At 35.9% G+C, this 27,910-nt stretch overlaps 1 protein-coding gene across 1 annotated transcript in view; it reads left to right on the top strand.

Moving 5' to 3' along the window:
• RPS6KA6 (ribosomal protein S6 kinase A6) overlaps positions 1-27,564 on the top strand; it is a 34,219-nt gene extending 6,655 nt beyond the window's left edge. The window contains exons 2-22 of the mRNA XM_072334824.1: positions 1,551-1,610; positions 4,944-5,060; positions 8,501-8,582; positions 9,222-9,302; positions 10,304-10,383; positions 13,129-13,235; positions 13,509-13,546; positions 14,558-14,700; positions 15,485-15,555; positions 16,584-16,672; positions 17,116-17,180; positions 19,045-19,147; positions 19,664-19,788; positions 20,074-20,199; positions 20,701-20,790; positions 21,433-21,591; positions 22,012-22,173; positions 22,627-22,703; positions 23,907-24,024; positions 26,184-26,324; positions 27,301-27,564. Of these exons, the coding sequence (XP_072190925.1) occupies positions 1,551-1,610; positions 4,944-5,060; positions 8,501-8,582; positions 9,222-9,302; positions 10,304-10,383; positions 13,129-13,235; positions 13,509-13,546; positions 14,558-14,700; positions 15,485-15,555; positions 16,584-16,672; positions 17,116-17,180; positions 19,045-19,147; positions 19,664-19,788; positions 20,074-20,199; positions 20,701-20,790; positions 21,433-21,591; positions 22,012-22,173; positions 22,627-22,703; positions 23,907-24,024; positions 26,184-26,324; positions 27,301-27,426 (2,160 nt within the window). The 3' untranslated portion in view covers positions 27,427-27,564. The remainder of the gene's footprint in view (positions 1-1,550; positions 1,611-4,943; positions 5,061-8,500; positions 8,583-9,221; positions 9,303-10,303; positions 10,384-13,128; positions 13,236-13,508; positions 13,547-14,557; positions 14,701-15,484; positions 15,556-16,583; positions 16,673-17,115; positions 17,181-19,044; positions 19,148-19,663; positions 19,789-20,073; positions 20,200-20,700; positions 20,791-21,432; positions 21,592-22,011; positions 22,174-22,626; positions 22,704-23,906; positions 24,025-26,183; positions 26,325-27,300) is intronic.
• The last annotated feature ends 346 nt before the right edge of the window (positions 27,565-27,910 follow it).

The raw sequence follows: 27,910 nt of genomic DNA, 5'->3' as shown, positions 1-27,910 counted from the left end.
TGAAAATTGTGAATGTAAATCAGATAGCACTGAGGCATTTGAAATGAGATGATTGGCATTTGTGTCTGCTCTGAATTTTATGTCATGCAATTAATTAATTCATTACTGAGCATAGTGGGTGTTCCTTTCCCCCCCAAGTATCTAATTGAAAGAAGGCATGGAAAAAAAAGTTATGCAGCACAAGAAATGCGTTGGCTTCTGTATTGTGTGCAAGGTTTCTGCATCCGGTGTAAGAGGTTTGTGAATTCCCTGGAGGGGTGAGGGGGTAGTGCGTAATCTGTATGTGTGACGAACAAGTGCTAAATATGCCAGCTCTTGTTTAAGCAGATGGGTCTTCTGATATATACTCATCCGGACTTGTAGTTAATGTGAGCAGTGTGTTATCTGTGGTTAAAATGAATGGAAATACAGAGAAGAGCTGGAGTAACCGAAGCCTCATACTGTGTCCTCTGATTACTTTTGTCAGTGAGAATATAGTCTAAAAGTGCTAGCATCTTGATACAGAAGTTGGAGATCTGATGTTATCGGAGTCATTAATTTAGGACCTAGCTCTCCAAGCTGTGCATGAAGAGTCCTTCTGGGAGGAGCAGAGCAAGTAGTTGAGGGTATGCTTAGATGTCGCAACCACAGCAGCATAAACCTGTCCTTTCAGCCTGACTCGTCAGTCAGGTTTTCTGTTCCGTTCTCAAACAGGCATTGTACGGTGTTTCAAGATTGTTTGTATTCCTGTGTTTTACCCATCCACATACTGGAAACTGTGCTGGATTTTGGTATCTTAGGCATGTATTTTAGATAAATTCAGAAGTAAAAGACAAATATGTCATCACCTAGTCAAAAACTTACTTGCTTCAACTCCTGTTGTCAAGAAAAAGGTAGTTTTGAGTTCATGTGTCTTATTTTCTGATTTCTATTTAGTATTTTCTTGTGTGGGATCTGTGCAGCATGAATGTAGTTGTGCTGAGCGTTTAATATAAACAAATTAGCAATTATCACTAGCAAAATCCATAACTGGCTTCACCCATTTTTATCAGGTATTTCCAGTTTATAATTAATACTTTGCATGCTGAAACAGAGCGTGTCCTTTGATTTTTATTTTTTTTTCCAGTTGTTAAGCATCATCAAATTGTTGCTGAAGTAAAACCTTAAACTCAAGAACTCAGTTTATAAACTTTTTTTCCTGCATGGACCAGGGAATTGATCTGTGTCTGCTACATAGATTTTGTGCAGAAGAATTTTCTGTTAGCGTCATCTTGTATGAATGGTATCTGCAGTTCTTAGAGAAGGAGTATTAAACTGACTCAGATAACACTGAAGTGACACTTACAAAGGGATCTGTAAAAAGCAGTAGTAGTTCTTGTTTGAGGCTAAAGTTTTAAATTACAGAATGAAGACCAGCGAATTTCCCATGTATTCTAAAATACAAATTAGTCAAATTATAAACTGTTCTGTGGGTTTTTTTTTTGTTTGTTTTTTTGTTTGTTTGTCTCAAAAGTATTTCATCTTACAGTTTGTTCTTCTTTGTCCTCCATCCCTCTCCTTTCCCTCTCCAGCTAAATGGCCTTAAAATGGCAGACGAGCCTATGGAAGAAGGTGAACCATATTCCTACCATGTAAGTATGTTTGATAGATGTTCAGCTTAGACGCTCATTAACAAAACCTTCTTTTGAAGCGAAATGTGTATGTTGGCTGCTCTGTGGGTTTGGAACTTGACATTGTATTTGACCAGATATGCAGAGGTTCCGTCTCTGAGATTTTGAAAATCTGCATTTGGGTGGGGGCTTGAGTGGCTTGTTTGAGAAAGCTGGCAGTGTGAGGCTGTGCTTTATGGAGGGCCGTTCTTCTGTAATGAAGAGAGCGTTCATAGATCTCTCAAGCTCAGAAAGTACTTGGTCTAACCTTGAACCTTTAATACACTGTGTGTTTAGTGCTTCTCTTGCTACAGAAGAACAGACAATGGTGTGTCTCTTTTAATGTGATTGCTAACATTTATTTAGAAGATAGCAATTCATTTTTGTAGCAATAAGTTCACTTCACATTTCTGTGGAAATATTCTGGCTAAACCTTGTTTAACAGGACTTCTGCTAAACAGTGCCTCAGTAACTCGTGTTTTCAGGAGTTGCTGAAGATCATAGTTCTTTGCATGGAAAAACTTTCTGCTGTATTTCAGCATACTCACCTTGATATTTTTGAATAGGATCATGGAAGAAGGTATCAAGTAAATCTTGCATGTTGCTTTGTATTGCAGTAATGTATTTTTAATTAAGTGATTTAGAGAATCAACTTAGGGACATAAACATGTGATGCTTGTCTGTTTCCTGGTATGGAGTAAGCAAATAAACCTTCTGCCTGGTCATCATCTTCCACATAGTGAAGAAAGATGAGCAGTGGGTTGTGTCATGTCTTTCACTGTACATGAACCAGAAGGATGTTGCTGAGCTTGTTTGTTAGGTGCTTGGAGCTACATACCAGTCAAGCTGTAACTAATAAGATGGCAAAAAGCCATAAGTGATTGTGGCATTTCTTTCAGCGCTTTGTCTTCTGTGTAAGCTGCTGGGAATAGATACCTCTTTAGCAAGGCAGCTCACTGAGAGCAGGTACCTGAACCCTGCACATTTATTACTTGAGCAGCAGAGCACATCAGAACTGAATTTGCAGTTGATGGACACCAAACCAGAAGTGAAACTGAAACTGACTTATTTATCTGTTTAACTCTTTATCTGCTCATTTGTCGTTGATGATGCAGAGATTATTTTTTTTTTAAACCTCAGACATGTCAATTTCTAGGGCTTTAATGGTAGTTAAGTAGCTAAAATTGTATAGACAATGTATAGGCGAAACTGCCTATAAAGATAATTCATTTTATACATCTCAAATTAGTCTTTATTTGCGTTGAAAATATTTTTCTCCTCAGTCGCATTTAGAAATGCTGTGCCCACAGCAACCAAATGTGACATCACAGGCTAATGACTGGAGGTGGGTGATAAAAAGAAGAATAGAGGAACTCTTTAATATCTTTTCTCATGCAAAGGCTGATGGTACTAAGCAGTACAAATTAAGATTATGAGGTAAAAAAGTACTTCTGAGTAGAGAGTTCACCTGCTTCATAGGAAGAACTAGCGGTTAACGTTCTTGTTCAGTCTGGTATATGACAGAGGAACTGCTGCTTTCTGTCATCGGGTGATACAAACTGCTAGTATTTTTTCCCCTGCCTTATATCCAAGGTTGTGGGCTATTTAAAAAAGAATATATGATCTTTAACATATCTGCACAGTCAGCAAGATGGATGAATAGAATAAAATTGGGATGTATGCACTGGATCATCAGTGTATGTTAGCTGTTTTTTTGTGAAGAGGAAGTAAAGTAGCTTAGAGTGTGAACTTGAGAAGTCACTTTGTTATGCAGCAGTGCCTTCTGTTGACACCTACCTGTGTCTGGGAAGGAGGCCTTTGCCCTGAAAGAGAGTGAAACAAGAACTGCTGGGAAGGGGAAAAGACTCCAGCAGTAACACCTGCACTATGGCTTGTGAGTTTGCAGAGTCACTGTCCATACTTTTTCTCATTATTGAAGGAAATGCATCCACGTTTGGATGTTCAGATTTCTGTCTGGATCTTGTGCATCACATGACCTAGAGAATTGCATCTTGATATGTTTCAGTCAAGTCTGAGAATGTTGATTGTAAGCTTTCATGCATGGTCTTAGGCTGCAAGACTTCCTGTAGCAACACAACTGTAGGAAGATGGTTTTGGTTAAAGCAGTTGTTTGAAGTCATTTGAAGCAATGCACTGTAGACTGAGGGGGGAAAAGGGATGTATATATATTTTTCTCCCCTTGTCTGCCCTTACTTAAAAGATTTTGAGGTGAAGAGAAGATAGGAGAACAACTAACAGTTACTTGGATACCTTCAAGACATCCAAGTACTGCTGCTTTTCTGTTTGTAGGATTTTCTGATGTGATTGGGTTTTATTTGCTGCACATGAGAGGTGTATTGGTATTTTTGTTAGGACCAAGGGATACTCTTGTGCCCCTTCTACTTGCAAGTAGACAGCAACAGGTTGTTGTTGCTGGCATTGGAATGTAATTTGAAGGGTGCTTATTTTGACATCTCAGTTGTTTGGCTGCCAGAAACTTCTTAGACCATAAGTTTTGCAGAGCTGCAATAACTAATCTGCTTTGTTTTCATCCTGGGTGATTCTCTTCACGTTTGTAGCTGCTTTCCCTTACTCTGCTGAAGACTACAGCAGCAGGGGATAAGTCAACAGAACGTTAAATCTGTACCTACCTCTCAGCATTGCCCTCAGCTTTCTGAGGGAGGACGCCACTCAGAAGCTTTTCCATGAGCCCTGTACCTCAGAGAGCACTTCTTCTGTTGAGAATCCTTTCATCTGTACATGAGAATACATGATTCATGTATTATTTATGCTCTTCAAACAACATGGAGTCCTTTAGCTAGAGTAGTGGATGACCGTATTTATTACTTGCTGCTGCGAAAAGCAATAATTATGTAAAATGATGAAATTCAATTTAGCTTTCATTAAGACTATTTCAGGAAAGGAGAGGATGAGAAGAGCAATCACTGGGGAAAATGAAAGGCAGCTAAGGCAAAGGTAAAGCACAGAAGGATCATCTCAGCCTTGGTTTAAAAATCTGTGCATATGTTCTTTTTGTGTAGGAAAGCTCGTGTTTGCTGTAGTTGTACATTCATGACTAAAGGAAATGTGCTATTCAATTGGGTGAGAATTTGATTTTGGTTTAGAAATTTTAAACATAAATCTGTTTCAGAAAGTATGGATGGAAACCTTCCCATTTGAACAGCTTTCTTTTAGGCCTTATTACAATTTCAAACATCTTGATCAAAGAAAAGCAAGTGTTTACTTGGATTTCTAATAATAGTCGATTAATTTGGGACTTTTCATTGTTGTATCTTGTTTACTTTGAAATAATAGGATGAAGGAAGTGTGAAAGAGATTCCTATCACCCATCATGTGAAAGAAGGATGTGAGAAAGCAGATCCAGCACAGTTTGAACTACTAAAGGTTCTTGGTCAGGGATCGTTTGGAAAGGTAAGACAACAAATCTTGTTCTCATCTACTGCCCACCTTGAAACCGGCTTTGTCTTGTTAGTGGTAATGCTAGTAGGAATGTACGTGACTAGAAAAGCAGCATCTTTCTCCAGACCAGTCCAGACTTTGAGCTTGGGAAGAATGAGATCAAGTACAGTTCTTGAGGAAGAATGACAGTGCTGTAGCTGAGTCACTGGTAATATTTGAAAAGAAACTGACAAAGCCCATCTTTTTCCAATCTGAAGGTGTAAAGAGAGAGCTATTTATAGCAGGACATCAAATCATGTCAGATCCAGATAGGCAACAGCATCAGTTTCTAGGCAGAAGGACAAGCAGCAGATCTGTAGGAAGTCTGCCTTGGAAAGTTATGGTTTGCTTTGACTGAGCCGCAAACATGCCTCTGTTCATCTCAACTGATGTCTGCAGCTACATGGAAACTCTGACACCATAGCAAAATATTTTAGCACTTGGGTTGAAGGCTTAGAGGTGCTTTTTACGCAACAGCTCTGTGGCATTCTATTTGCTCAGTGCCATGGTTATTTGAAATAAAATCATGGTATCTTCAGCTGTCTTGGTGCTCTTGTGCAGTGTCTAGTTATGGACTGGAATTAATGTCTGCTCAGTGATCTTGTGTTCTCTGTAGTTCTAATTGATGCTTGGGAGGCACTAGTGGTGCAAGAAGTGTTTATAGACATGTACAGAGGAGATGATTTATCTTTTAGTGATGCAATTTGGTGCAAGAATAAATGTTTGACTCTTTCAGAAATGAGAAGCCTGTATTGATGTAGATACAGAGGAGTGTTTGTGGAAGTTTGGAACATGAACTGAAGTGACAATAAAATAAATAACCTTGGAAATGTTTCACTTTCTTTATTTTGCTGTATTTGTCAAGAGCACTTTGGTTACGGGCACTAAATAAAAAGTTATTTAAATAGATTATAGGAGAAATGTGGCAATTCTTAGGGTATTTTTTTGTAACATACTTCTTGCTGTTACATTGCAGAAATGAAATTAAAAGTGGCTCAAATGCTAATTTGAAACACTTGTTAGACTATTAATCCTATTATATAAATAGCTAATTTATTTTAAAACCAGACTTTTAAGCTAGATTTTTGCAACACTTGTGAGCTGTATTTTCTCCTTTGGAAAAATACATAAAGGTGGCTGTTCTTTTGCTGGTGTTGTTTTTGTCCTGTGGCGAGAACAAACCTCTGAGTTGTACGAGAGGGGAAAAATAATTCAAATAATTAGGGAGGTGTCCTTTGAATAAGTAAGAGGTTAGAAAATAGCCTTTAAAGTAGTTTCTTAATGTTTCTTAAGCTGTAGATTTCTGTACCTGAGGGAGTTGGTTTTCAACTCCCTCTTGTGCTTTGTCTCTTTAGACATTGTGGCTCCACGCATTTATTCCTCTGAACTTGAGACATCTTAAGCTATCTCAGGGTTCAGCACATTTGGTACCAGACATTCTATCCCCAACTTGGGTAGTTTCTCGTTTTACAGTTCTCAGACTTCTGTTAGTGTTAGGAGTGCTCTTGCTCAGAACCCCTCCAGCTTGGCGAGGTGTCTGTTTGGGAGCTTTTTAACACCTGGCAGTAGTTGGTTCAAGAACCAGCTTTAAGAACCACATGGTTACTGTTACATTTCAGAACAGGACTAGTTTTATCTAGTGCTTGTTGCTTTCTCTTTTAGAGAGAAACCAAACAATGAAGATAGGCATCTGCTGCCTTGGTGATACTTGGTTTTCCTCTGCAGTTCATACCTCCTAGGCCTTTTCTTTTGGATTCAGCAAACACAAGGCTTGTTTCCTCTGGCCCAGTGTATTGCTACAACATCTGAAATGAAGGATTAAACCTCGTGTCTCTTATTGAGCTTCTCAGCTGATCTTCTGATAATGTTCTGAGACTTCACTGTCCAGTCTGCTGAAGATGGTCTTTGATTACCTTATGCGCATTGCTTTGAGCAATGTGTCCATCTTAATTTGCACTTTGCGTTGGACAAGCAACCACTGCACCTCTGAGATGTGGGATTAGGCAAATTTGCCTATGAATTAAATGTTGCTAAAGGAATTTTCACAACAGCAACTATTTTAGGTCCTTATTAGCTAGTATTTGCAACTCGTACATGAATTACTTGCATGATCAGAAGTTGCTAGTTATTAAGCATTATAATATTTGTATAGGCTTATTAACATTTTAATTTATAATGTATTGTGAGTATATTAATCTTTGCTGATATTTGAGTTTCTGCCTTGACTATTTGAGCATCAATGTGGGGCAGTGCTGTAGGTCAGTCACTGGGCAAAGCATTAACAATAAAAGCTTGATAACCAGGAAATATGATATGACTTGTTATTTCAGGCTCTCATTAGAAAAAATCTTCCAGCCCTGTGTAACTTGGTCATTGACAGTGTTTGAGTTTGTGATACCAGAATGAGGCAGCTTACGAGCTCTTAATAATTTTTAGATATTTAATCATTTCTAAAGAAGCATATGTGTAAATAAATGAAATATCACGGAAAATCTGAGTGTAAGTATGACCAGAGGCAATTTGAGGTGGTTCTTCATATTGTCTTGTTATTTGAATATGAAAACTGAGGAGAGATTACTCAGAACTAAATTGTTGCTATAATAGCAATTATTAAAAACAGAAGCACTTACTAATCAGTTTTATAAAACTGAAAGGTCCAGTCATTAGAATATTAGTTGGTGGAGATGCATGTATTCATGCCGCATTTTCTAATTAACATTATAAGTTTCTTAGTGTTAGGTTATATAGCGTATAGTGTGAAAATCCCTTTGGTAGGAGTGGAAAAACCTGTTGCTGTTTCTTTTTCAGAGGGCGGGGTTACTTTGATCATGAATAGTGAGGCTTCCTTGCCTTTGTCTTGCAGTTTTTACAGAACTGATTAACGTAACCTGATGTGTACTTGAATCTCCAGTCTAAAAACTCAAAAATCTCTTAGGCTGAGCAGTGGCAGACCAGGTAGTCCTGCTGTGGTTGTTTTCAAGAAAGTAAAATACACATGCTATCCAGGTGTTTTATTTGATAAATACTTATTGGCTATAGGAAAGAGTGTATAGTCAAAGAAGGATCTGCATACTTAACTTTAATGTGCCTTTAATTTGACCAAGGTAGTGCAATTTTGTCTTTCCTTACAAGTGAATGCTTAGGGAAGGGTACCAAAAGTTGTCTGAAGCTAGCAAGAAGCTTGCGAATGCTTTGTGGTAGTTTTCCAGTTCAAGCTTGCTTATGCAAAAAGTCTTACTGCAAATGTTTCATCTTTTCATTCTGTGGAGTTTATGGGAAATGGGATGGGGAGTAGGGATATGTTCTCTGTCAGTATTGATGAAGTTAAAAGTAATTAGGTTTTAAAAATCGATTTTAATATATATGTGAAATATTTCTAGTTGTGATTTTAAAGGCAACATTTATATTACTAGGTCTTCCTCGTAAGGAAAATAATTGGTCCTGATGCTGGACAACTTTATGCAATGAAAGTATTGAAAAAAGCTTCTTTAAAAGGTATGTCTGTTGCTTTATGAAGTTTAAATAAAACAGGTATTAGGTGCACCTGTATCTCTTTAATGTGTCTAAATGTTTCTTTGATAAAAGATGTAAGATAAAAAGTGTGAGTTCAAATCTGACCAGATAGCTTAATTATGTAGAAAAATGTCCTTTTCATCAGAGCTTAAAACTGCATTATATAATCCCACTTGTTTTTGGAGATATTTTTTTTGGATTAGTGAACTGAATTAGTGAACTTGAATATTCAAACTAAACTTTATTCTGGCTGAAATTTAAGTCATTAATTTTTGTAGATGCAGTAGTAAGTGAACTTCAGGGTTTTGGGCTTTCAGGAGGTACTTTAATGGAGGCAATCACATACAAATGGGATGTGTTAGAAGTTAGAGGGATAAAATGATCTTAGCAGGTGGAACGTATATATGTAGTACAAATATTTCAGGAGTTAGTGTTAGATAAAACAGGAAGCTGAGACAGGTAATAAAGAAAACTCAGTTTTGACTTCTGAAAGTTGGTAACAATGCTTTGTGCTGTTAAAAAGCTAAAAGTATTTTGGTCAGTAAAGATGTTCAGGTTTCTGTTCCATTTGTATTATACCTATTAAGTTTTGTTACTGGTGCTCTTTTTTTTTCCCCTCAGTTCGGGATAGAGTTCGTACAAAAATGGAGAGAGATATATTAGTAGAAGTAAATCACCCATTTATCGTCAAACTGCACTATGGTTGGTATTTATTTATTTTGCTTCTATTTTTTCACTACCTGAAGTGGTTTAAGCAACCTTAATTAGCAAGGCTGAGAGAAGAATTTGTTTGTGTATGTATATTGTGGTTTAACCCAGCAAACTGATTTAAAAATAAAAATTAAAAAAAAACAACAAACAAACCAACAACAAAAAACAACTAAAAGAACCTGAAACTTTAACAGCAAAAAACAAATAAAGCAATTAGGTTGTGCATCAATTGCTCACCACCTGGTGACTAGTGCTCAATCAGTTCCTAAGCAATGGCAGTACCCTTTTTTGGCCAGCTCCCCCAGTCTTACTGTTCAGCATGACTCCATGTGCCATGGAATATTGCTGGCCAGTTTAGGTCAGCTGTCCTGGCTTTATCCCCTCCCAGATCCTTCTGCTCCAGAGTCTCCTTGCTTGTAGGGCCGTATGAGGAGCTGAAACGTCCTTGGCCTGTGGAAGTACTGCTCAGCAACAGCTGAACAGAAGTGTGTTGGCAACTTTATTTTCATCCTAAAACTGAAACATAATACAATATCAGTTGCTAGGAAGAAAACTGACTCTATTCCAGATGAAACAGGGACAATATTAAATTTTCAGATAAATATCTGTTTTCAAAAATAGCCTATTTTGAAAACTCTTCTTAAGAGTTCTGCAGAGACTTCTATGACTGAGTTAGACCAAAGCAGTCATTAATGTACTTGGTGTTTCCCTGTTTGGCAAAGGAGAAACTAAAGAACAGTGTTTGAATGATTTTTTTTTTATTTTTTTTTTTTATGACTAACGTTGTGTTCTGTGAAGAGAAATGCAAGGAGTCATTGATTAAAATAAATCCTTGATTAGTAACTTGGGTAAATTTCATGTTGGCTACTGAGTTATGTCAGTTCCAAAACAAAAGCATTGTTTCACTGAAGGCTCCATGCTGTAAAAGCATTCAGGTGGTTTGTAGATCATCCTTGTCACACACAACTGTTGATTTTTATCTTTTTTAAAAGCCTTTCAGACTGAAGGGAAGCTATATTTAATATTGGATTTTCTCAGGGGAGGAGATGTATTCACGCGATTATCCAAAGAGGTAAGTACCTACAGTTTTATCTTAACACAGTCTTATGGAAGTTTTCTTTGACAGTATTTGTGTGGTGGTGTTTTTTTTGTTTGTTTGTTTGCTTTTTCATGCTAGTTTCCTTCGTTATTCTGGTCATGGTCAAGTTTTCAAGAGTTTGCTTGGGTTTTCATTACATGTTGCAGAATAACAGGCTGTAACTTTAGGTGTTTGTTAGCTGGCAGCCTGAGCTGTTCTCTGGTATCTACAAAGGCCAGTTCTTTTGTCTAAGAATGTTTTGTTGCTTGGAAACACAACTGAAGTAAGTTAAAATTCCACAATCACTAAAGCAGTTATATAGTTCTTCTGCTTGTTGTCAGCATAGATGCTCCTTGAAATCTGCATCTCTGAGAGATTTCTGCTGCATTGTAAAATAAATCCCAGTGTTTAATCTCATGAAATCTGAGCATTCCTGAAGGCACTCCTCTGCCATCTAACTTTAGCACATAACTGGAACTATAATTTTTCATTTATGTTGCTTTCTTGGGGGAGAGTTATGGAGGAGGAAATGTGACACAGCCTGCCTCTTCTTTAGATTTGTCATAAAGTATTTTTTATATTATAAGTATTTATATTACTGTGTTTAAGATTTTTTTTTTCTGCAAACCATCCATAAAGCTCTAAATTTTTAATGGAAAATTTCAACTTTGCATTTGAAGAGCTTTCCAGTGTTTTAAAGCAATGTAAATATGGAAGAAGTTGCCTACTTTTTCCTCATTTAGGAAAGTATCTGTCTGATTCAATTTTTTTTAATGGCATAGGGGTGATTGTGTGTTCAGTACATAAGTCCATGAACTCTACCCTCTTCCTATTTAAAAAAAAAAAAAGTTTTACTTTATGTAAAAAAATAAAAATAAACTTATATGTAAGGAAATTGGCTTTGGTAGAACATTGGTCACGTCTAAGAAATAAGCACTATTAACTTTAACTTCTTAAATAAAGGTTAAAAGCTCTGTTAAAGGAATAGACCTACTGTAGAAAGGGTCACTGGAATGCTAAGTAGGATTAAAAGGGGCTATCTTTGCTTTGACATAGGATGTGTGATTATAGAGGGTGTTCTGGTATAGTAGATCTGTTCTGTACTAGTACAGCTAGGATTACTGACTGTCCTTAAATTGAGGGATGCAAGTTGCAAGTTTATCCATAAGAAAGGTAACTCAGCAGCTGAATCAGCTATGTATTCCCCTCAGGTACAAATAATTAATAATTGTCAGGTTATTCTTACTAATTTTCTACTTTTTTTAAGACTTCAGTTACCTGTTAGGATAGCTTTTAGACATTTGCTGTATATGTAAGAGGAAATGGTGCCTGCTTTCACAAAGAAAGAGTGTTTTCAAAAATGCCTGGTAATGCAAGGGCAGTAGACAATACACGCAAATGTAAATTCCCTGCAGCATTTCATCCTTTCCATATGAGGATTATTTTAAGTTAATTGAGTTTAGTGTGAGGTTATTAAAATGCTTTTGTTGGTGTTAAAGTTCTGATGTGGGTATGGGAGTTTCAACTGTGGAAATTAAATAAGTAGTTAATGAGGTTTTCATTGGTAAAATTTAATGACATTGACTTGCATTATATTTAATTTAACGCAAAGCAGTTTTTAAATGAAATTATTATTCCAAGCTGTGGATTACCACTTAGCATTGTTATATTTCGAGATTTGTGTTTTGGCTGTTCCAAAGAATAATATCTTTCCCTTTTGGAGATAAAGATGTGTTTTGTGTGCTGTTTTTATTGTGTAACAACTGTATTGTTCATACAATATGAGAAACGGACACTGTGGACATTGGAAATATTTTTTTACTAGTGCAACAGATTACATATTTATTGTGTAATTCAGAGTATTGATTGGTGTACTACTAGATCAGTAAGTCTAGTGACTGTAATATTAAGTCTTAGTAGCTACTTACTGTGCAATTGAGGTGGCTGTTCTGGCTGCAGGTTCTTCTGAGAAATAGAGAATAGTTGACTTAATTTTTGGAACTGAATTTGAGTTTTCAAACTTGAAGATTATTAGTTATTTATTATTAGTAATTTCTAGAACACGACAAGAGCCAAAGCAGATACAATTATTGTAAATGAAAATTAGAAACAACCAGCTGAGTGTTTTGGGTAAAAAAAAGCGTCCCTATAAAATGTTTGGTATGCAAGTTCAGTTGGTTCTTCAGTGTCTTGCTAGGGCCTGTTAACTTTTCCTGGGAGAAGGAGACTGGGCTCTTCAGATCCTGCTGCTAATTTTCTCATCCATTATTTTCACAAGATGTTTTTACTTTACATACTTCTGTCTAATTTCTTCCTGAATACTTGTAATGTCCGTTGAGAAACATGGTGAGAATGCCAGAAAAATAGCTGCTTATATGAAAATTCAGGATGCAGGTGGGAAGCAATATGTGTAGGATTGTGGCTGAAGGAATCCTAGTGGTCAGTAACAGCAAATACAATAGTTAATTAATTACCTTGAAAATTAGCCAATGCTATGTGGTAACTGCAGTTATTTTTAAGTATTGCACATTGTTCTTTTAATTGATGGTTATTATCATGATGATTAGGGTGTATTATCATATAACTTCTGTTAGATAAATGTGTGAATTACCATATCATAAGTTACTGCTAAGACTTGTTTTGAAGTTAAGGCAGATAGGAGGTTTTTCTTTTTTTTTAGATTGCAGTTTTAAAAATTAAAGACAAGATCAGAAGGTAAATCTATACAGTTCTTATTAGGTTATGTTTACAGAGGAAGATGTGAAATTCTACCTCGCAGAACTGGCCCTTGCTTTGGATCACCTTCACAGCTTGGGAATTGTATACAGGGACCTGAAGCCAGAAAAGTAAAGTAAAATGTATTTTACCACTATTACGTGTTTTTTTTGCTTGTTGTTTTGCATTTTCTGCTATAGGGATGTAAAAATTTGAAAATATTTTGGTAATTTATTTTTTTTTTAAGTAAAATATATCTGTGACTTAAATATAACCTCAACTTGTTAATTTAATGATGGATGTTGGAGGAGATTAAAATATAGTAGTTCATAATTATTATTTTTTAATGTTACATGAAATATTCCTGTTTATGTCTATTGGTGAATGTGAATTTTAATTTTCAGCATTTTGCTTGATGAAGCAGGACATATCAAGCTAACAGGTAGGTAACATTTATTAGTACAGCACTTTCTGTGTATGTGTCTGTGTAAGCTTAGTTAAGAACCTGACAGATGTGTAAGTAGTAATTGAGGTAGGAGGCCAGAGTCTGTTTAAAAGTTGCTGGTAGTCTTTTCCATTTATTTTTTTCTTTAAAAGAAACAGGTGCTCTTAGTGTAAAAAGACTTCTAGATGATTATTATTGTTATTATGTTTTGGGCTTATCACTGTAAAAATAGCATTAGAAATTGCAGTAATATGCTTTATAAGGAACAATGGAAGTATATCATCTAGAATATAATCTGTACCAAACTAAAGGATTTGAATATGTAGAAAATATAAGTGACTGTACATTTCTAAATGTTACATTTAAAGTGAAACTAATATATGTTTCAATTTATATTTTGATCTATAGATACTACTGTCAGATTCTGAGTGGGGAAAAAAGCTGTTCAAATTCTCAAAGACTTAAATAATGGTGGTGAAAACTTACAGAATGCATCTTTTAAAACTTCTACATGATATACTTAAATTCAATCTTAATTCTTCCTTCTGAAAGCAAAGACTAAATTGGTAGGAATCCTTTCCCTTTTAAGAGAAGGGAATGATGAGAGCCTTGTCATGAGAACTGAACGAATGTCAAGGTCTTTTGTCATCGTTCAGTAATACAATCTACATTCTACAAAATGCATTTATTTGTAGCATTTTTGTGTATGAATTACACAGGTAGTAAGTAGGAAATGTAAACTTCTGATTATTGTAAGCTCTGAGTATGTAATATTTAAAATCTTGAGTTACTAATGTTTTGAGTAGTAGTCACATTGGTGGCTAATCGCTACTTTATAGAATGTCTCTGGCATGTGGTAGACTAAAGTTCTGATGGCTGTGGATGTCTACAGTTTCTTGTTTCATGAAGGATTAAGACAATGACACAAAGAAATTGAAGAACTATTTACAGTATTGCTTTCTCTTAAAGTTCTTTACTGGCTGTGTTCTTGTAATGCTGTTGTTGTAGATTTTGGACTCAGCAAAGAATCAGTAGATCAAGAGAAGAAGGCCTATTCTTTCTGTGGTACTGTAGAATACATGGCACCGGAAGTAGTAAACAGGCGTGGGCACAACCAGAGTGCTGACTGGTGGTCCTTTGGTGTTCTTATGGTACTGTATGCTTTGCTGCTTACCTTGCTTAAGGGTTGTAAATATGCTGCTGGTGTTTGAAGTGAATGTGAAATAATGCCCAGAATAGATTTGTCCAGATTTAAGAAAACTTAACTGAGAGAAAAGTTGAGAACTGAAGTGCTACTGAAATAGAAACTAATTTGAATGGAACTTTTTAGCTGCATAGCACTGTAAGGAGTACTTGCTAGAAACCTCAAATCATGCACGTGGTCCATTTAGTAGCTTAACAGTTGTCATAGTGTGAAACTTCAGTGTTTGTATTTATTTTGCATGCTACTTAAAAGCATGCAGTAAAAATGGAGTATTAATTGTGTTTTTGTAAGAGTAATGCCTAACGGGTTAATTGTAGTGCAGCAGAGCGATGAGCCAGTAACGCTAGCACTTAGGTGTTTGATGTAATGTGTTAGAGCATCAGTGTGAAATACACAGATTGACGCTAAAAGTAAAGTACTGTTTCAGAACTTGTTCTTGCTGCTTTCCTAGTACAGCAACATCAAAAATAAGGTTACAGAAGGCATCTTATTACTCTAATTAAAGTGGCTTATGTAAGGTATTCCAACATTATCATTACCTTACAATTGCCACTATAGTGTAAACTACTGATTAAAAGCAATTTTTAGATTTGTAGATTTATTTATTTTTTAATATCTTTAAAAGTTCATACCAGTTTACCTAATGTAGCAATGGGAAGAGTACAGTACTTAGCACTTAAAGCATCTGGGGGGAAAAAGTGTTGATTTAGATTAACATTTGTTCTTTTCAGTTTGAAATGCTTACTGGTACACTACCATTTCAAGGTAAAGATCGAAATGAAACTATGAATATGATACTGAAGTAAGTATATTTTATGCTTTTTGACTTTCTAAAGAGTAATTTAAATGTGTCACAGTTCTAGCTTGAGAGTATTAAAACTAGTACAGAAACACAAAAGCTCCACACACCCTCATGCACGTAAAAATAAGGTTAGATCCCAAATTATGAAAATACTGCTGAGTATCTGCAGGAATTAAAATCATAGGGATGAACTTGTATTTTCATTGTAGGTGTGTAATAAAAATAATAGCAGTACAGTGTATTAGAACAGCATTACTTGCCACTCATGGTGTTATATATTTATTCTCTTGCTACTGTTACAGAACTCCTTGTTTTGTAAGCAATAATTAATCAGGTGTTTCTTTATGTACATTTATATGTACAGTGCACTTATGCATTCACATTTTCATATTGCATTACCTCAGTTGCAACACAAGTTGTCTAACAGGACTAACTGGGTAAGCTGGTAACTTCTAAGGGAAGCTGTTAGGCAAACGTTCTCACCTTTATTTGTGCTTAGTTAACATAGAATTTCCTTTGGACTGTATGCTGAGCCTTGGGCCTTTTGAGGGGGTGATAGTTAAGGAAGGGATGAAGGAGCTGCTCTGTTAACGTGGTACTTTGAGTTTGTAGTGATACTTACTGTGAAATGTTTGCAGTCACTTCAGGGGCTAGTAACTAGTCAGAAGTAATTTGGAATTTGAGTTTCATCAGACCTTATTTCTAGTAGGTGGTTTGGTGACCACATACTGGTGACTTGAAGATATTTTTGAACTGCTTACGTGTTCCAAAATAATTGTTTTGCTTGGTTTTAGCATAAAACTTGTTTAGGGGGTTTGGAGAGAATATTATTTATTTTTACTGTGTTTTTGTTTGCTTTTGGTAACCACTGATTTATAATGTGAAAGTGAAAAGCTAATGAGTTAAATGTGTATATTGTACAAGAACTTAGAATAAATCCTTAATACATCATATAATGCAGTGAAGCCTGTATTCCCTCTTATCACTGAGATAAATTCCATTTTCTTACTTTTTCTGTTTTCTTTTAGAGCAAAACTTGGTATGCCTCAGTTCCTCAGCCCTGAAGCACAAAGTCTTCTGAGGATGTTATTTAAAAGGAACCCATCAAATAGATTAGGTGGGTTAACTTGTTTGGGTCATTGAAACGAAAGTCAAGGGGCTGAGTTTGTTACTTATGGAAAGCAGCTGCTTTTAAACTTTGGTGTTGATGAGTAAAGTTTGACTTCTGGTGCCATTTCTTGGCAGCTTAGGTCACAAATTCTTGAGTTTGGCTAATGAATGGTTATTTTCTTGAACCAGTGGCTCTTTTAGCAGTGAGAATGAAACTGACCAAGTATCGACACTCTCTATTTATGGGCTTTGTTTATTCTCATGTATCTCATCAGGGTAACAAATGTGCTTAATGAAGTATTTTGTATCCTTGAAATATATATGATTTGAACAGTTCCTGGGGGAGAAAAAATCTCTATGCAATGTTTAAAAATACCTGTCTTTTCATGCAATTTTATTCAAAGACTTCCCCAAAAAAGAGTTTTTTAATTGAGTACTTTCTTCGTTCAGGAGCCGGTTCAGATGGAGTTGAAGAAATCAAGAGGCATCCTTTTTTTTCTACTGTTGACTGGAATGTAAGTACAAAACTATCTGAATGATGAACCTCTTTTAACTTTTGTGTTATAGCTTATAGGTATTTGTATCTGAATAGGGCACAGTAAATACTGCAGTACTGCTGATGGTTACATTCTGGTTTCTGTTGTAATCTTGCTTGGCATCTGGGGCTGTAGTGTTTATGGTGTGGAGTAATTAATTATAAAGTGGGCATTTAATTGTTCAGTAATTAGAGTTGCAACATTCTGAATTTTAAACTGTCTCTTACAACATCTGTAATTGGGAGAGGGTGTTGGCAAGAGTCATTCTCTGGAGTAAGTGTCCATCCAGCTGAAGCATGTTTTATGCCTTCTGCGCAGGGCACAAAACCTCACTGTGACTTCGTTGTCTTTGGCTTAACTGTATTTAGTCATAGCACATTCCGGTCTTACTAGTCATATTCCACACAGTTGAAGTATTGATTCTGGTGCTCTGAGTTGATCAGAGTACTGAACAAGTTCATGGCTGCTTATGTTTTTATCAGTCACCTTGATGTGATGCCTTTTTAGATGGGTTGCCCAGAAACATTTGCAACAAGATATTCTGTAAACACTCCTTTGCTATAATGTCTATGAAAGGGTAGATGGAACAGTAGTTGAGCTGACTAGGCTACCTGCAATGCTAGTCAATACTGTGCTTAACTGTTTTAAAGCCTATTGTCATTTTCCTTCTCTTTTACTTCCCAGAAGTTGGCGTTCTAGCTGTGTTTACGCAGCATCTCCATAGAGAGTCCAGATTAGCCAGCAGAGTTATAAGCAATGGGAGTATTTTATGTGAATATACTTAGTGAGAGAAGGCTGTTTAAATATGTTCTCAAGTTAGCAAGTGTTTTTTTGTTTGTTTGTTTTGTAGGGGACTGAGCTGGAAATAAACACCAGCAAGCAAATTCAATAACTTTCTTGCATTCTGACTCTTGTATTTATTTGGCTATGGTGACATCAATGAACACTTCCATGTTTTATTTCATTTTCTTTGGGATGAGTACAGGTCTCTCTTTCTTGTATATTCTTGGTTTTGGCTTGGGGAAAGTATGTTCTTTACTGAAATGTTACCTGCAGAGATGTCTGACAGTACAAGACAAATGCCAAGAAAAATTGTTCTCAGAACTTCCTGAGCTTAGCATGGGGTTTTGACATCATTTAATGTGAAATTTTCTGTAACTATAAGCGAGATTTATATTGCTGGCTTGTTATCCATTGGCAAAGTGTTTTTTTTGAATGCTATTGAATGAATGAATAGAAAATGAGGAGCCTTTTCCTTCTCTGATTAGGCTAAGTTGAGTAGGTCAGGAAAAACCTGGAATAGTTGCTTTGGGAGTTGGCAGTACCTTGCTAAAAGGGATATATCTGTTACTTGTGAGAGCTGCTTTTATTCTTGGTCCCAGACAAAAGCAAGGACTGTATCCCATATCCCACATCTTTCCAGCTTGGATATTTTGGGATGGTAACAACTGTTTGAAATAGCAATGAACTAGTCATGAGACAATGATAGAAGATGTGCAATCTGAATGAATGTGAGAAGATCTAGGGATAAGTGGCAGCCTGCTACCCTAGTTCAAAACAAGCAGACTTCGTAGACAAAACAGATTCAGAAGAGTAAGAAAAGAACTATTGTTTGACTTGCTAAGTAACATTTCACGTAATGTTTCAAATTGAAGACATATAACTTCCACTTTTTGCATGCATATGTGATTTTTTTCTGATTACTGTGTATTATTCACGTTTTTAGATGACTGTTCTAATACAACAGTGACACTTGAGTTGCTTAGTCTTTAGCTTGGTGAAATTACAGCAATCATGGAAGTTTCATTCACTCATAATTATGACTTTTGTCGTCCTACTACAGAAACTGTTCAGAAGAGAAATTCAACCCCCGTTTAAACCTGCTTCTGGTAAACCAGAAGATACTTTTTGTTTCGATCCAGAATTTACAGCAAAAACACCAAAAGGTAAATATGCACCCACTGTTTTTTTAAGTTGGTGAGGATTATGGGTTTCTGGGGGTCAAATAAATGTTATTTTTAATATGGTATTTCCATTGTGGGCTAAAATAGGAGATTAGAACAGGCGATATTGAATTTTGATGTAAAACATAAAATAAGTAAAGTCAGTACCTTCTTAAGTTACTGTAGCATTTATTAATAATATAGTGGGTATTTTTTTTCTTTCTTAGTTATGATTTCTCTAGAGGTGATGACAAGGAAAAGGTGGAAGGCAACACCAGCTCTTTTATAATGAGAATAGCTGTTAATTTCATCTTAAGTCTGTTCAGGCTTCCCTTTTGTTTTGCTAAAAGAAAGGAAGAAATATAAAAACATGGCAGATCACAGGAATAATAAGATAGGAATCTTAGTACATAGTGCTACTTTTGTTTGTCTTCTGTCTTTGAAATCTTTCTTCTAACATGCAAGCAGTCAAAAATAACTTAAAGTCTTAGTCATAGTAACCAATGTATATGCAACTAGATTCTCCAGGAGTTCCACCTAGTGCAAATGCACATCAGCTCTTCAAAGGATTTAGTTTTGTTGCAACAACTGCTGTAGAAGATCATAAAATATCACCACTCACCAACATACTGCCAATAGTACAGGTAACTTTTTTTTTTTTTTGTGAACTTTTTTTCAAATGCCAGTACCTAACGCTTGCTGTCTGTTATTTCATGTTGTGGAGTCTGTTATAATAAATTCTATTGACTCATTTCAGTAGCATCTGTTTTAACTCCAGAACTGGGGATGTGAGGATGCAAATCAAAAGAATGCACTGGCAAGCTTAAAAAATAAATAAATAAACAGGGAAGGCAAATGTTTGCTGTTGAAAGTAGTACTGTTGTAAAGAGTTGTTACAGATGACAGCTTGTATTTGTTTGTTTTTAAAGCAACTTCATGGAAACAGTGCACAGTTTACTGATGTATATGAACTGAAGGAAGATATTGGTGTTGGTTCCTACTCTGTGTGCAAGCGATGTATACACATAGCTACAAATATGGAGTTTGCTGTAAAGGTATTTTGAATAGACTTCATTGCCTTCTTTTGTAGCAGATTTATTAATTTAAATGCATGGGTTCTTCAGTTACTATAGCTGTTAATGTACTGTGATCGATTAGTGTTCTTCATTAAGTGAAATTGCATATAGGCTTCTGTAGTTATTTTGTTGGTGAAGTTGTGGCATTGAGAAATTGGCTTTGAAATTACAGCTTTGAAGCTTGAAAATATTGTATCATGATGGACACACCTGAAGTAAACTAGGTGAGATCCCCTGGGTTGGGGCTAGGCTGCAGGGAAGTGATGCTTCAAGCAGTTAAGTTTGTTCATTTGCTCACTGGAGCAAAATAGACTATTAATGATACAAATCTTAACTGGTAGCAAGGATAGAACAAGAACTGAGTAAACAGATGTGAAGCTGGGAGATGAAATTAGATGAAATTAATCACTAGAAATAAGCATTAAACTCTTGTAATTTTTGAAACTGTTACCAAGATTTTTTTTCATGTTAATTTTTCAGATAATTGATAAAAGCAAGAGGGATCCCTCAGAAGAAATTGAGATTCTCATGCGTTATGGACAACATCCAAACATTATAACTTTGAAGGATGTAAGTACCTTTGTCTCCTACTTTGTTACAAAATACACAATAAATATAGGAATAGGGAGTTTGTTGGGGCTTATAAAGTTTCTTAAACATAACAAAATATATGTACTGATCTCTTTGTATAGCTAAGAATCAATTATTTTTAAATGGTCTGGGTACTGATATTTTCTGAAGATTGTTTAAGGAACTTAAATGAGAAATGATGTACCTGTTAAGTCATATTTTTCTTATTTCAAATACGCATTGGTAATGTGAATCTGAAAATACAGTGTCACATGCAAAGCGTCAGCAGCTAAAAACCATCTGTGGAGGGGAAAAGGAGTAGGGAGTGGTAGGGTTAGTTTATTTTGCAAACAGAACCTCCTAGACTGGGGAAGTATAATTCTAAGTCATGATTTAATGGTTTATTATCTCAACTTCTCACAGAATAACATATAGGCTTTCTATATACTTCAGGCTTTAAAGCTTTTGAATTATGGATTTAAATTTGACAGTCCCTGCTGTTTGCACTTAATGTTCATTCATATGAATGGGTGAACAGTGTAGTCTATAATTTCCAGATTTTTCAGGATCTGTAATTATAGATGATATGGTTGAGTGTGTGTGTATATATATATATGTGTGTGTGTGCTTGTTCAACTTCAGGTGTATGATGATGGTAGATTCATATACCTCGTCACTGAGCTGATGAAGGGAGGAGAGCTGCTTGATCGAATTCTTCGACAAAAGTTCTTCTCAGAACGAGAGGCTAGTGCTGTATTATATACTATCGCTAAGACTGTGGACTACCTGCACTGCCAAGGAGTGAGTGATTTCTTTTGTCATAGCTTCATTCACATTGCTTTGAATTAACAAATACATCTTATGTGCTTTTCATATGGCAGAAAGAAAGACTTGTGCTTTATTTTTAACGAAAGTGATTAACAACCCATCCTACCTATTATTCTGCAAGCCATTCTAATTTGTACAGATAATGAAATAATATTATTTATTCACCTATGCTTGTTTGTAAGTTAGTTATGTTAATGTTAATTCCGTTTGCATTATAAGCAAGCAGGCTTTGAGTTTACTTGAAACAGAATTTTTACGTTACTTGAAAGTTGGGTAATAATGTAGAAGTGTTAATAGGTACTCTAATGCAGAGACTATATTTTATAAAGAACAAAATTGCACACGTGTTTGTACATCATCCAAATGATGGCTTCTAAAATTTCTTGTTTAAAGGTAGTGCATCGAGACCTTAAGCCTAGTAATATTTTATATACGGATGATTCAAACAATGCCGATTCTATCAGGATTTGTGATTTTGGATTTGCAAAGCAACTTCGAGGAGAAAATGGGCTACTTCTAACTCCATGCTACACTGCGAACTTTGTGGCACCAGAGGTATCTTAAGCTGCCATGTGTCTTCTGTGCTGTTTTTAATGCATCAACTTAATGCAAAACCCTTCTAAATAGTTAAAAATAAATAAATAAAATCCAAACCTCTAGCTTTCCTTAGATATAGTTATGCTCTGATCTTAAAGAAGTACTTATATGTTCATAATAAACCTTCTTTAAAACAGTTAAATTTAAAAGAATTTACCTTCAGAAAATAAGGATGGCTTGAATCGTAAGATAATTTTCTGGAAGCAAGAAATATTGTAGGCAGTAACTGTAACTTGTATATTGAACAAGTAACAATGAAACCTCAAACTATTCTGGGACTGCCTTATCCATCCATATCTTGTGTAGTAGTAGTGTTTTGGGGTTGTATGTGGGGTGTGGAGTTTTTTTGCTTTTCCCTGCTGTGTTTTTAATAAATGAAAAGTCTCTTAACACTTTTTTTTTTTCCCCAAGGTTCTCATGCGGCAGGGATACGATGCTGCTTGTGACATCTGGAGCTTGGGTGTTCTCCTTTACACAATGTTGGCAGGGTGAGGAAGTATTAGCTTTTTTCGTTTTCTTAAACCTACAACTCCAGCATGCTGCACAAATCCCTGCTGTTATTAAAATTTTAAGACATTGCTTCACTAGTTTGAATGCAGAACAAAAGGCACTAAAGCGGAACAAGAAGCTGTGAGTTAAAAAGGCATACTAAAGTAAACCTAGCTTTTCAATTAGTTTCAGGACTTCTTTCTTCCCTGGTACCTGGCCAGAAGATTTACAGATTAAAATCTCTCTCAAACTAGAGCATGCCTAATTTCTGTTTTGTTTTTATCCTTTTGCCCCTTCTTTTACCCACTGCAGTGCCCTCATTGTCAACACATGTATCACCTTCTGCAGGCTTGGCTCACAACTCTTTTACAGAAATCTCTGACTTGTAACCTCTTAAGTTTTCTAAACTTTAAGCATTCGTTAAGCACTATAAAGCACTTAAACTAAGAGCTTTTATAAACTTGCCAACGAATTCTCTTCCGACGAGTATAAAAATAAATTTTGTCATATAGTTAAATATCTGTTGGGAACTGTTCTTGATCACGTTGTGCTTTTCTGTGTAAATTCAATACTACCAGTATGATTTTTGTCATCAAGTTCAGTTCGCTGCATGACTGATGTGCAGCAGATGTTGGGCAGTATGCTGCCTGTGCAGTTAAGAAATGTTGTCTGGACAAGAAGATATGGCAGGTAACGAGGAAGAGAACAGTCCAATGTGATTTCCTAGCTTTCTGTTTATTTCCCCTTAAGCACATCAACTGAAGTACTAGAATTAAGCTGGCTGGGATACTTCCTAAACATTTGCTGATGATGCTGGTTGAACTTTCTTCTATGTAGAGCTTTCAAAGTGCTAGGATACAATGCATTAATTTTATTATTTCCAACTTGTTGATTTGAAATCTAAGAGGTGTTAAGATGTAATTCATCTGAGTAACATTTGGTTGTTATTATTAAAACTAACCTGATATTAACCTAAGATTGTTGAAGATGCCAAAACATCTCATATTTGTGTATGGTGTGTGTTTAAGTCAGGTATTTTTTGGATTCTTGACAGTAGGAATTTTAGGAATAACCTGTATTTACAGAAATCCAGTACGTTTTCAGTTCCAAAGCCCTCCAAACCCAGTGATTTATCAGTTTTATCAGTTTCTTACAGTTTCTTACCTGTGAATGTTTTTTTTGTTGTTTCTCCCTTTCAATAGCTATACTCCATTTGCAAATGGTCCTAATGATACTCCTGAGGAGATCCTGGTACGGATAGGCAGTGGAAAATTCTCATTAAGTGGAGGCAACTGGGACACAGTTTCTGATGCAGCAAAGGTATAAATTTGTTTCTGCTTTCCCCCTTTGTAACTTTGTAGTATTTAAAGGAACATATTGAGCTTTCTAAAATAGATTAGTCTAATACAGTAGTTTGCTGTTCTTACCTGCAAACTTTACTGCACTTATCTAGTTGTGCCGGGGGAGGTATAGTTTAGATATCGGGAAGAACTTTCTGTAAAGAAGGGTGTTAAGCACTGGAATAGGCTCCCCGGGAGGTGGTTGAGTCACCTGAATGGTGTTTAAGAACTGTTTGGATGTGGTGCTCAGGGACATGATTCCCTAAAGTGAGGGTAGTATGGTTAGGCTGTGGTTGGACTTGGTATTGAAGGTCTTTTCCAACCTGAGGAATTCTGTGATTCTGTGTTTCAAAAGCGGTATCATCTTATAGTCAGAGCAGGTAGCTCAGGGCTTAAGTCTGATTTTGTAAACCTCGAAGGTTTTTTGTACAACCTGGCCAGGCAGCTTTGCGTAAATGAGGAAAGATCTCCTCCTGGTTTCAAGTAGTATCTCTTGTGGAACATCTCTTGGTTTTTCTCAGTCTTCATTCCTTTGGCCTGAGTAAAGGAGTTCTGTTACCTCCCTCAGCTTACTTACTGTGCTTCAACCCGAGATGCTGCCAGACTTCTTGGATATTGGTCATGCTGGTAGTTCGGCTTGCTGTCCTATCTAGACCTCTGTGCTATCTTCGTCAAAGCTGTTCCCTGGATGGTCAGTCCCTAGATTGTACTTGGCAAGGATTTCTTCCATCCCAGGTGGAGAAGACTGAATTTGTTTTTGTTGAATTTGATGAGGTTCTGGCTGGCTCATAACTGTCCTGCCTGGATCCCATTGGATGGCTGTCAGCCCTTCAATTTCTCAGCTTTTACTGTATACTTCTAGTTTAGCTCTCACCGAAAATCTGTCAGGGTTACACGCTGTTACTTCCCACAGGTCACTAACTCAGATTTTAAGAAAGACAGATCCCAATCTAGACTTTCCTAATCTTTTTATTCGTTGTTTTTGTTGGACTAAAGCCAGATGTGTGTGGCACTACTTAATTGTAAAGTCATTCTTCCATTTATCTTTGTTCTAGTAGCAACTTGCTTTGTATTAATATGTTCATTTCTACTGTGTAAGTTCAATTCATGCTTTTAACTTGTTCACCTGACACTGGATTTGTCAGGTCTTTACTGTTTTTGTTGTTACTTTCAAATATTAAACTAATAATTCATTGTGGTTGAATATCTTGTGAATCTTTATCAGCTTGATTATGATGTTGTCATTTTATTTGAAGACTGAATTACAATTGCAGTATGTGTTCTAGGAGTTTGGTCTTGGCCTGCTCTGTATGTATCTTAGTCACCTTTTTTTTTTTTTACCTTTTTTAAGTCTTGGCATTAATACTGTCTCTTCCTGATCTTTTGGAACTGCATAATTTGTGCATTTCAATAGGAGTGATTCAGAATACTTGTTGGCTAATTTTGTCTTATCCACAAGTAATTAACTTGTGTATAGTCATAAATGTTTAATGTTTTGTGCCTAAATAAAAGCAATGTTCTGTCAGCTGATTCACATTTAGTTTTCTTTCAGGTTCTTCCTGTCTTTATTCCTCTGCCTTTCCTATTCAGCTCACCTTTTGACCAACATTGAATTCATAGATTATTACTAGTGCTTCTAAATAGACAAAGAAAAATGTCCATTCTTATTTGATTTTACTCTTTATATACCTCATTGAAAGAAAAACACTTTGCTAACATATAGCTATTATGAATTCAACTGTAATGTGTAGTCAGTAGATCCCATGTGTGTAATACGAATGTGGATGGATATCTGCCAATAGTTTTCTTCCATAAAATCTTTTTGCTAAATTCTAACAGTATTTTTAGTCTTTTATAGAGTATATTAATTGTGAGCAAACTGAAATATGAAACACAGAAGCAGCAAGTTTCTTTACAGTATAAAGGCCTGCTTTGTTAAACTGATTATAGTACAGCACATTGTTTTCAGACTTCTGTAGTGTCAAGGCACAAAATGATCCGATTTATCTACTGATGTTTTTGTTTGTATTATGTTAATCTCTGCCGTGTTTTTTCATTACTGCTATAATTCATGCTTTTATAGCCTGTGTTAAAATGGTTTTAATTCAATAGCGTGTATCTCTTTTCATTTTTATTTAGGACTTGTTATCACATATGCTTCATGTAGATCCACATCAGAGGTATACAGCAGAGCAAGTATTAAAACATTCATGGATAGCCTGCAGAGACCAGTTGCCCCATTATCAACTAAACAGGCAAGATGCACCACATCTAGTAAAGGTAAAACCTGAGGACTGAATATTGCTTGAGTTAATGGATGTGCAATGATTTGGGATCACTTTGAGAGTTTACTGACAGAACCAATTTTTGTACTTAATTTTTTTTTCTTTGCCAGTATGTATATATTCATTTAAGTTATTTAAGCAAGTAAGATGAATTATTATTTTTTTTTAACCTCTATGTGAGAGAAGAAATTTTTCTATTCATTTCTTTTCTGCTTTCATAAAGATAGCTTTTGGCCATATAAGATTCAGATATCTCAGTTATCTGAAACTTCCACAGATCTCCCATCATTCTTATTTGAGAAATCCAGGCCTTGGAACGGGCTTCCCAGGGCAATGGTCAATAGCATCAAGCTGCTGGAGCTTGAGGAGCATTTGGACAGTGCTCTCAGACATAGGGTTTGAACTTTGGATTGTCCTGTGTGGAGCCAGGAGTTGGACTCAGTAGTCCTTGTGGGTTCCTTCCCGCTTCAGGTATTCTGTGACCAGATCATATTTCCAAAGTAAATTAGCAAGCTATGTTTTTTGCACTTGTTTTATGTATTCACTTTGTGTCTGTGATTCTGACTTATGACACTCAAGCATGTTCTGCTGTAAACAGCTTACACAGCTTGTTTTTTAGTCTAACGAGACCGATTAAGGACCTGTGAGAGCCAGTCTTAGTGCTGTGTTCATGAGTCAGGACCTGGTTAGCCACTTAAGAGCCTAGATTTCATAAATTGATGCTATTTCTTGCTTAGAAGGTACTAAGTCTGGTATGTTAAATATATAAATACAGAGAAAAGGAAAAGAAACGCTATATGCCTTGCTGAAGGAATCAGCAATAAATGTTTTCTCATTCAACACCAACTTTAGAAAACGTGTGTGCTCTGCCATAAATCTTATTTTTCTCTTTAAGAACTTAATATTGAATTATTTTATTTAGTGATTAAAAATGACTTGTACAACCTGTTATCTATTTCACTGTTCTCTAGGGAGCCATGGCTGCTACATATTCTGCACTGAATCACAAGACATTTCAGCCAGTGTTAGAGCCTGTTGCAGCCTCAAGTTTAGCTCAGCGACGGAGCATGAAAAAGCTAACGTCAACAGACTTATAGATCCACTGGGACACCTTAGCAAACAGAAGCAAGGAGAAAATCCAATAAGTGGCTTTATGTTGCCTGACCTGTGATCAAAAGGCATCTATGGTTTCCTGCTACACTACTTGAATTCTGTAGAAGTCCTTTTTTAAAAAAAAAGAAAAAAAATGCCGCAGGTTCATACTGTGTTATTTTACAGGTTGTATCTGTTAAATTAATTTAAACATCAGGTACACCATGATGAATTTCTTGACACTGTCCTTGAGAGATCTGTTGCAAATATTTTGCATTCTGTATAGTTTTGGTGGGTTCATTTAAAAGAAATAAAGAAGGTTTAGGGGACCGTTGCCACTGACCAAGTTGTACATAAGAAAGTGTCAGTTTTATCTTCTCTTCGTGCATTTAGACCCTGTTTTGAAGGACACATTTTTAATTCTGTAATTGGGCACTTAAATGAATTAAGTTGAATCAATTAACTTGTTCTTTTTTTTATAATAAGATG

The sequence above is a fragment of the Excalfactoria chinensis genome, chromosome 4, assembly GCF_039878825.1.
Source record: "Excalfactoria chinensis isolate bCotChi1 chromosome 4, bCotChi1.hap2, whole genome shotgun sequence".
Taxonomy (NCBI): Eukaryota; Metazoa; Chordata; class Aves; order Galliformes; family Phasianidae; genus Excalfactoria; species Excalfactoria chinensis.
The sequence above is the reverse complement of the archived record's forward strand: the minus strand, read 5'-3'. Positions and strand labels throughout refer to the sequence as shown.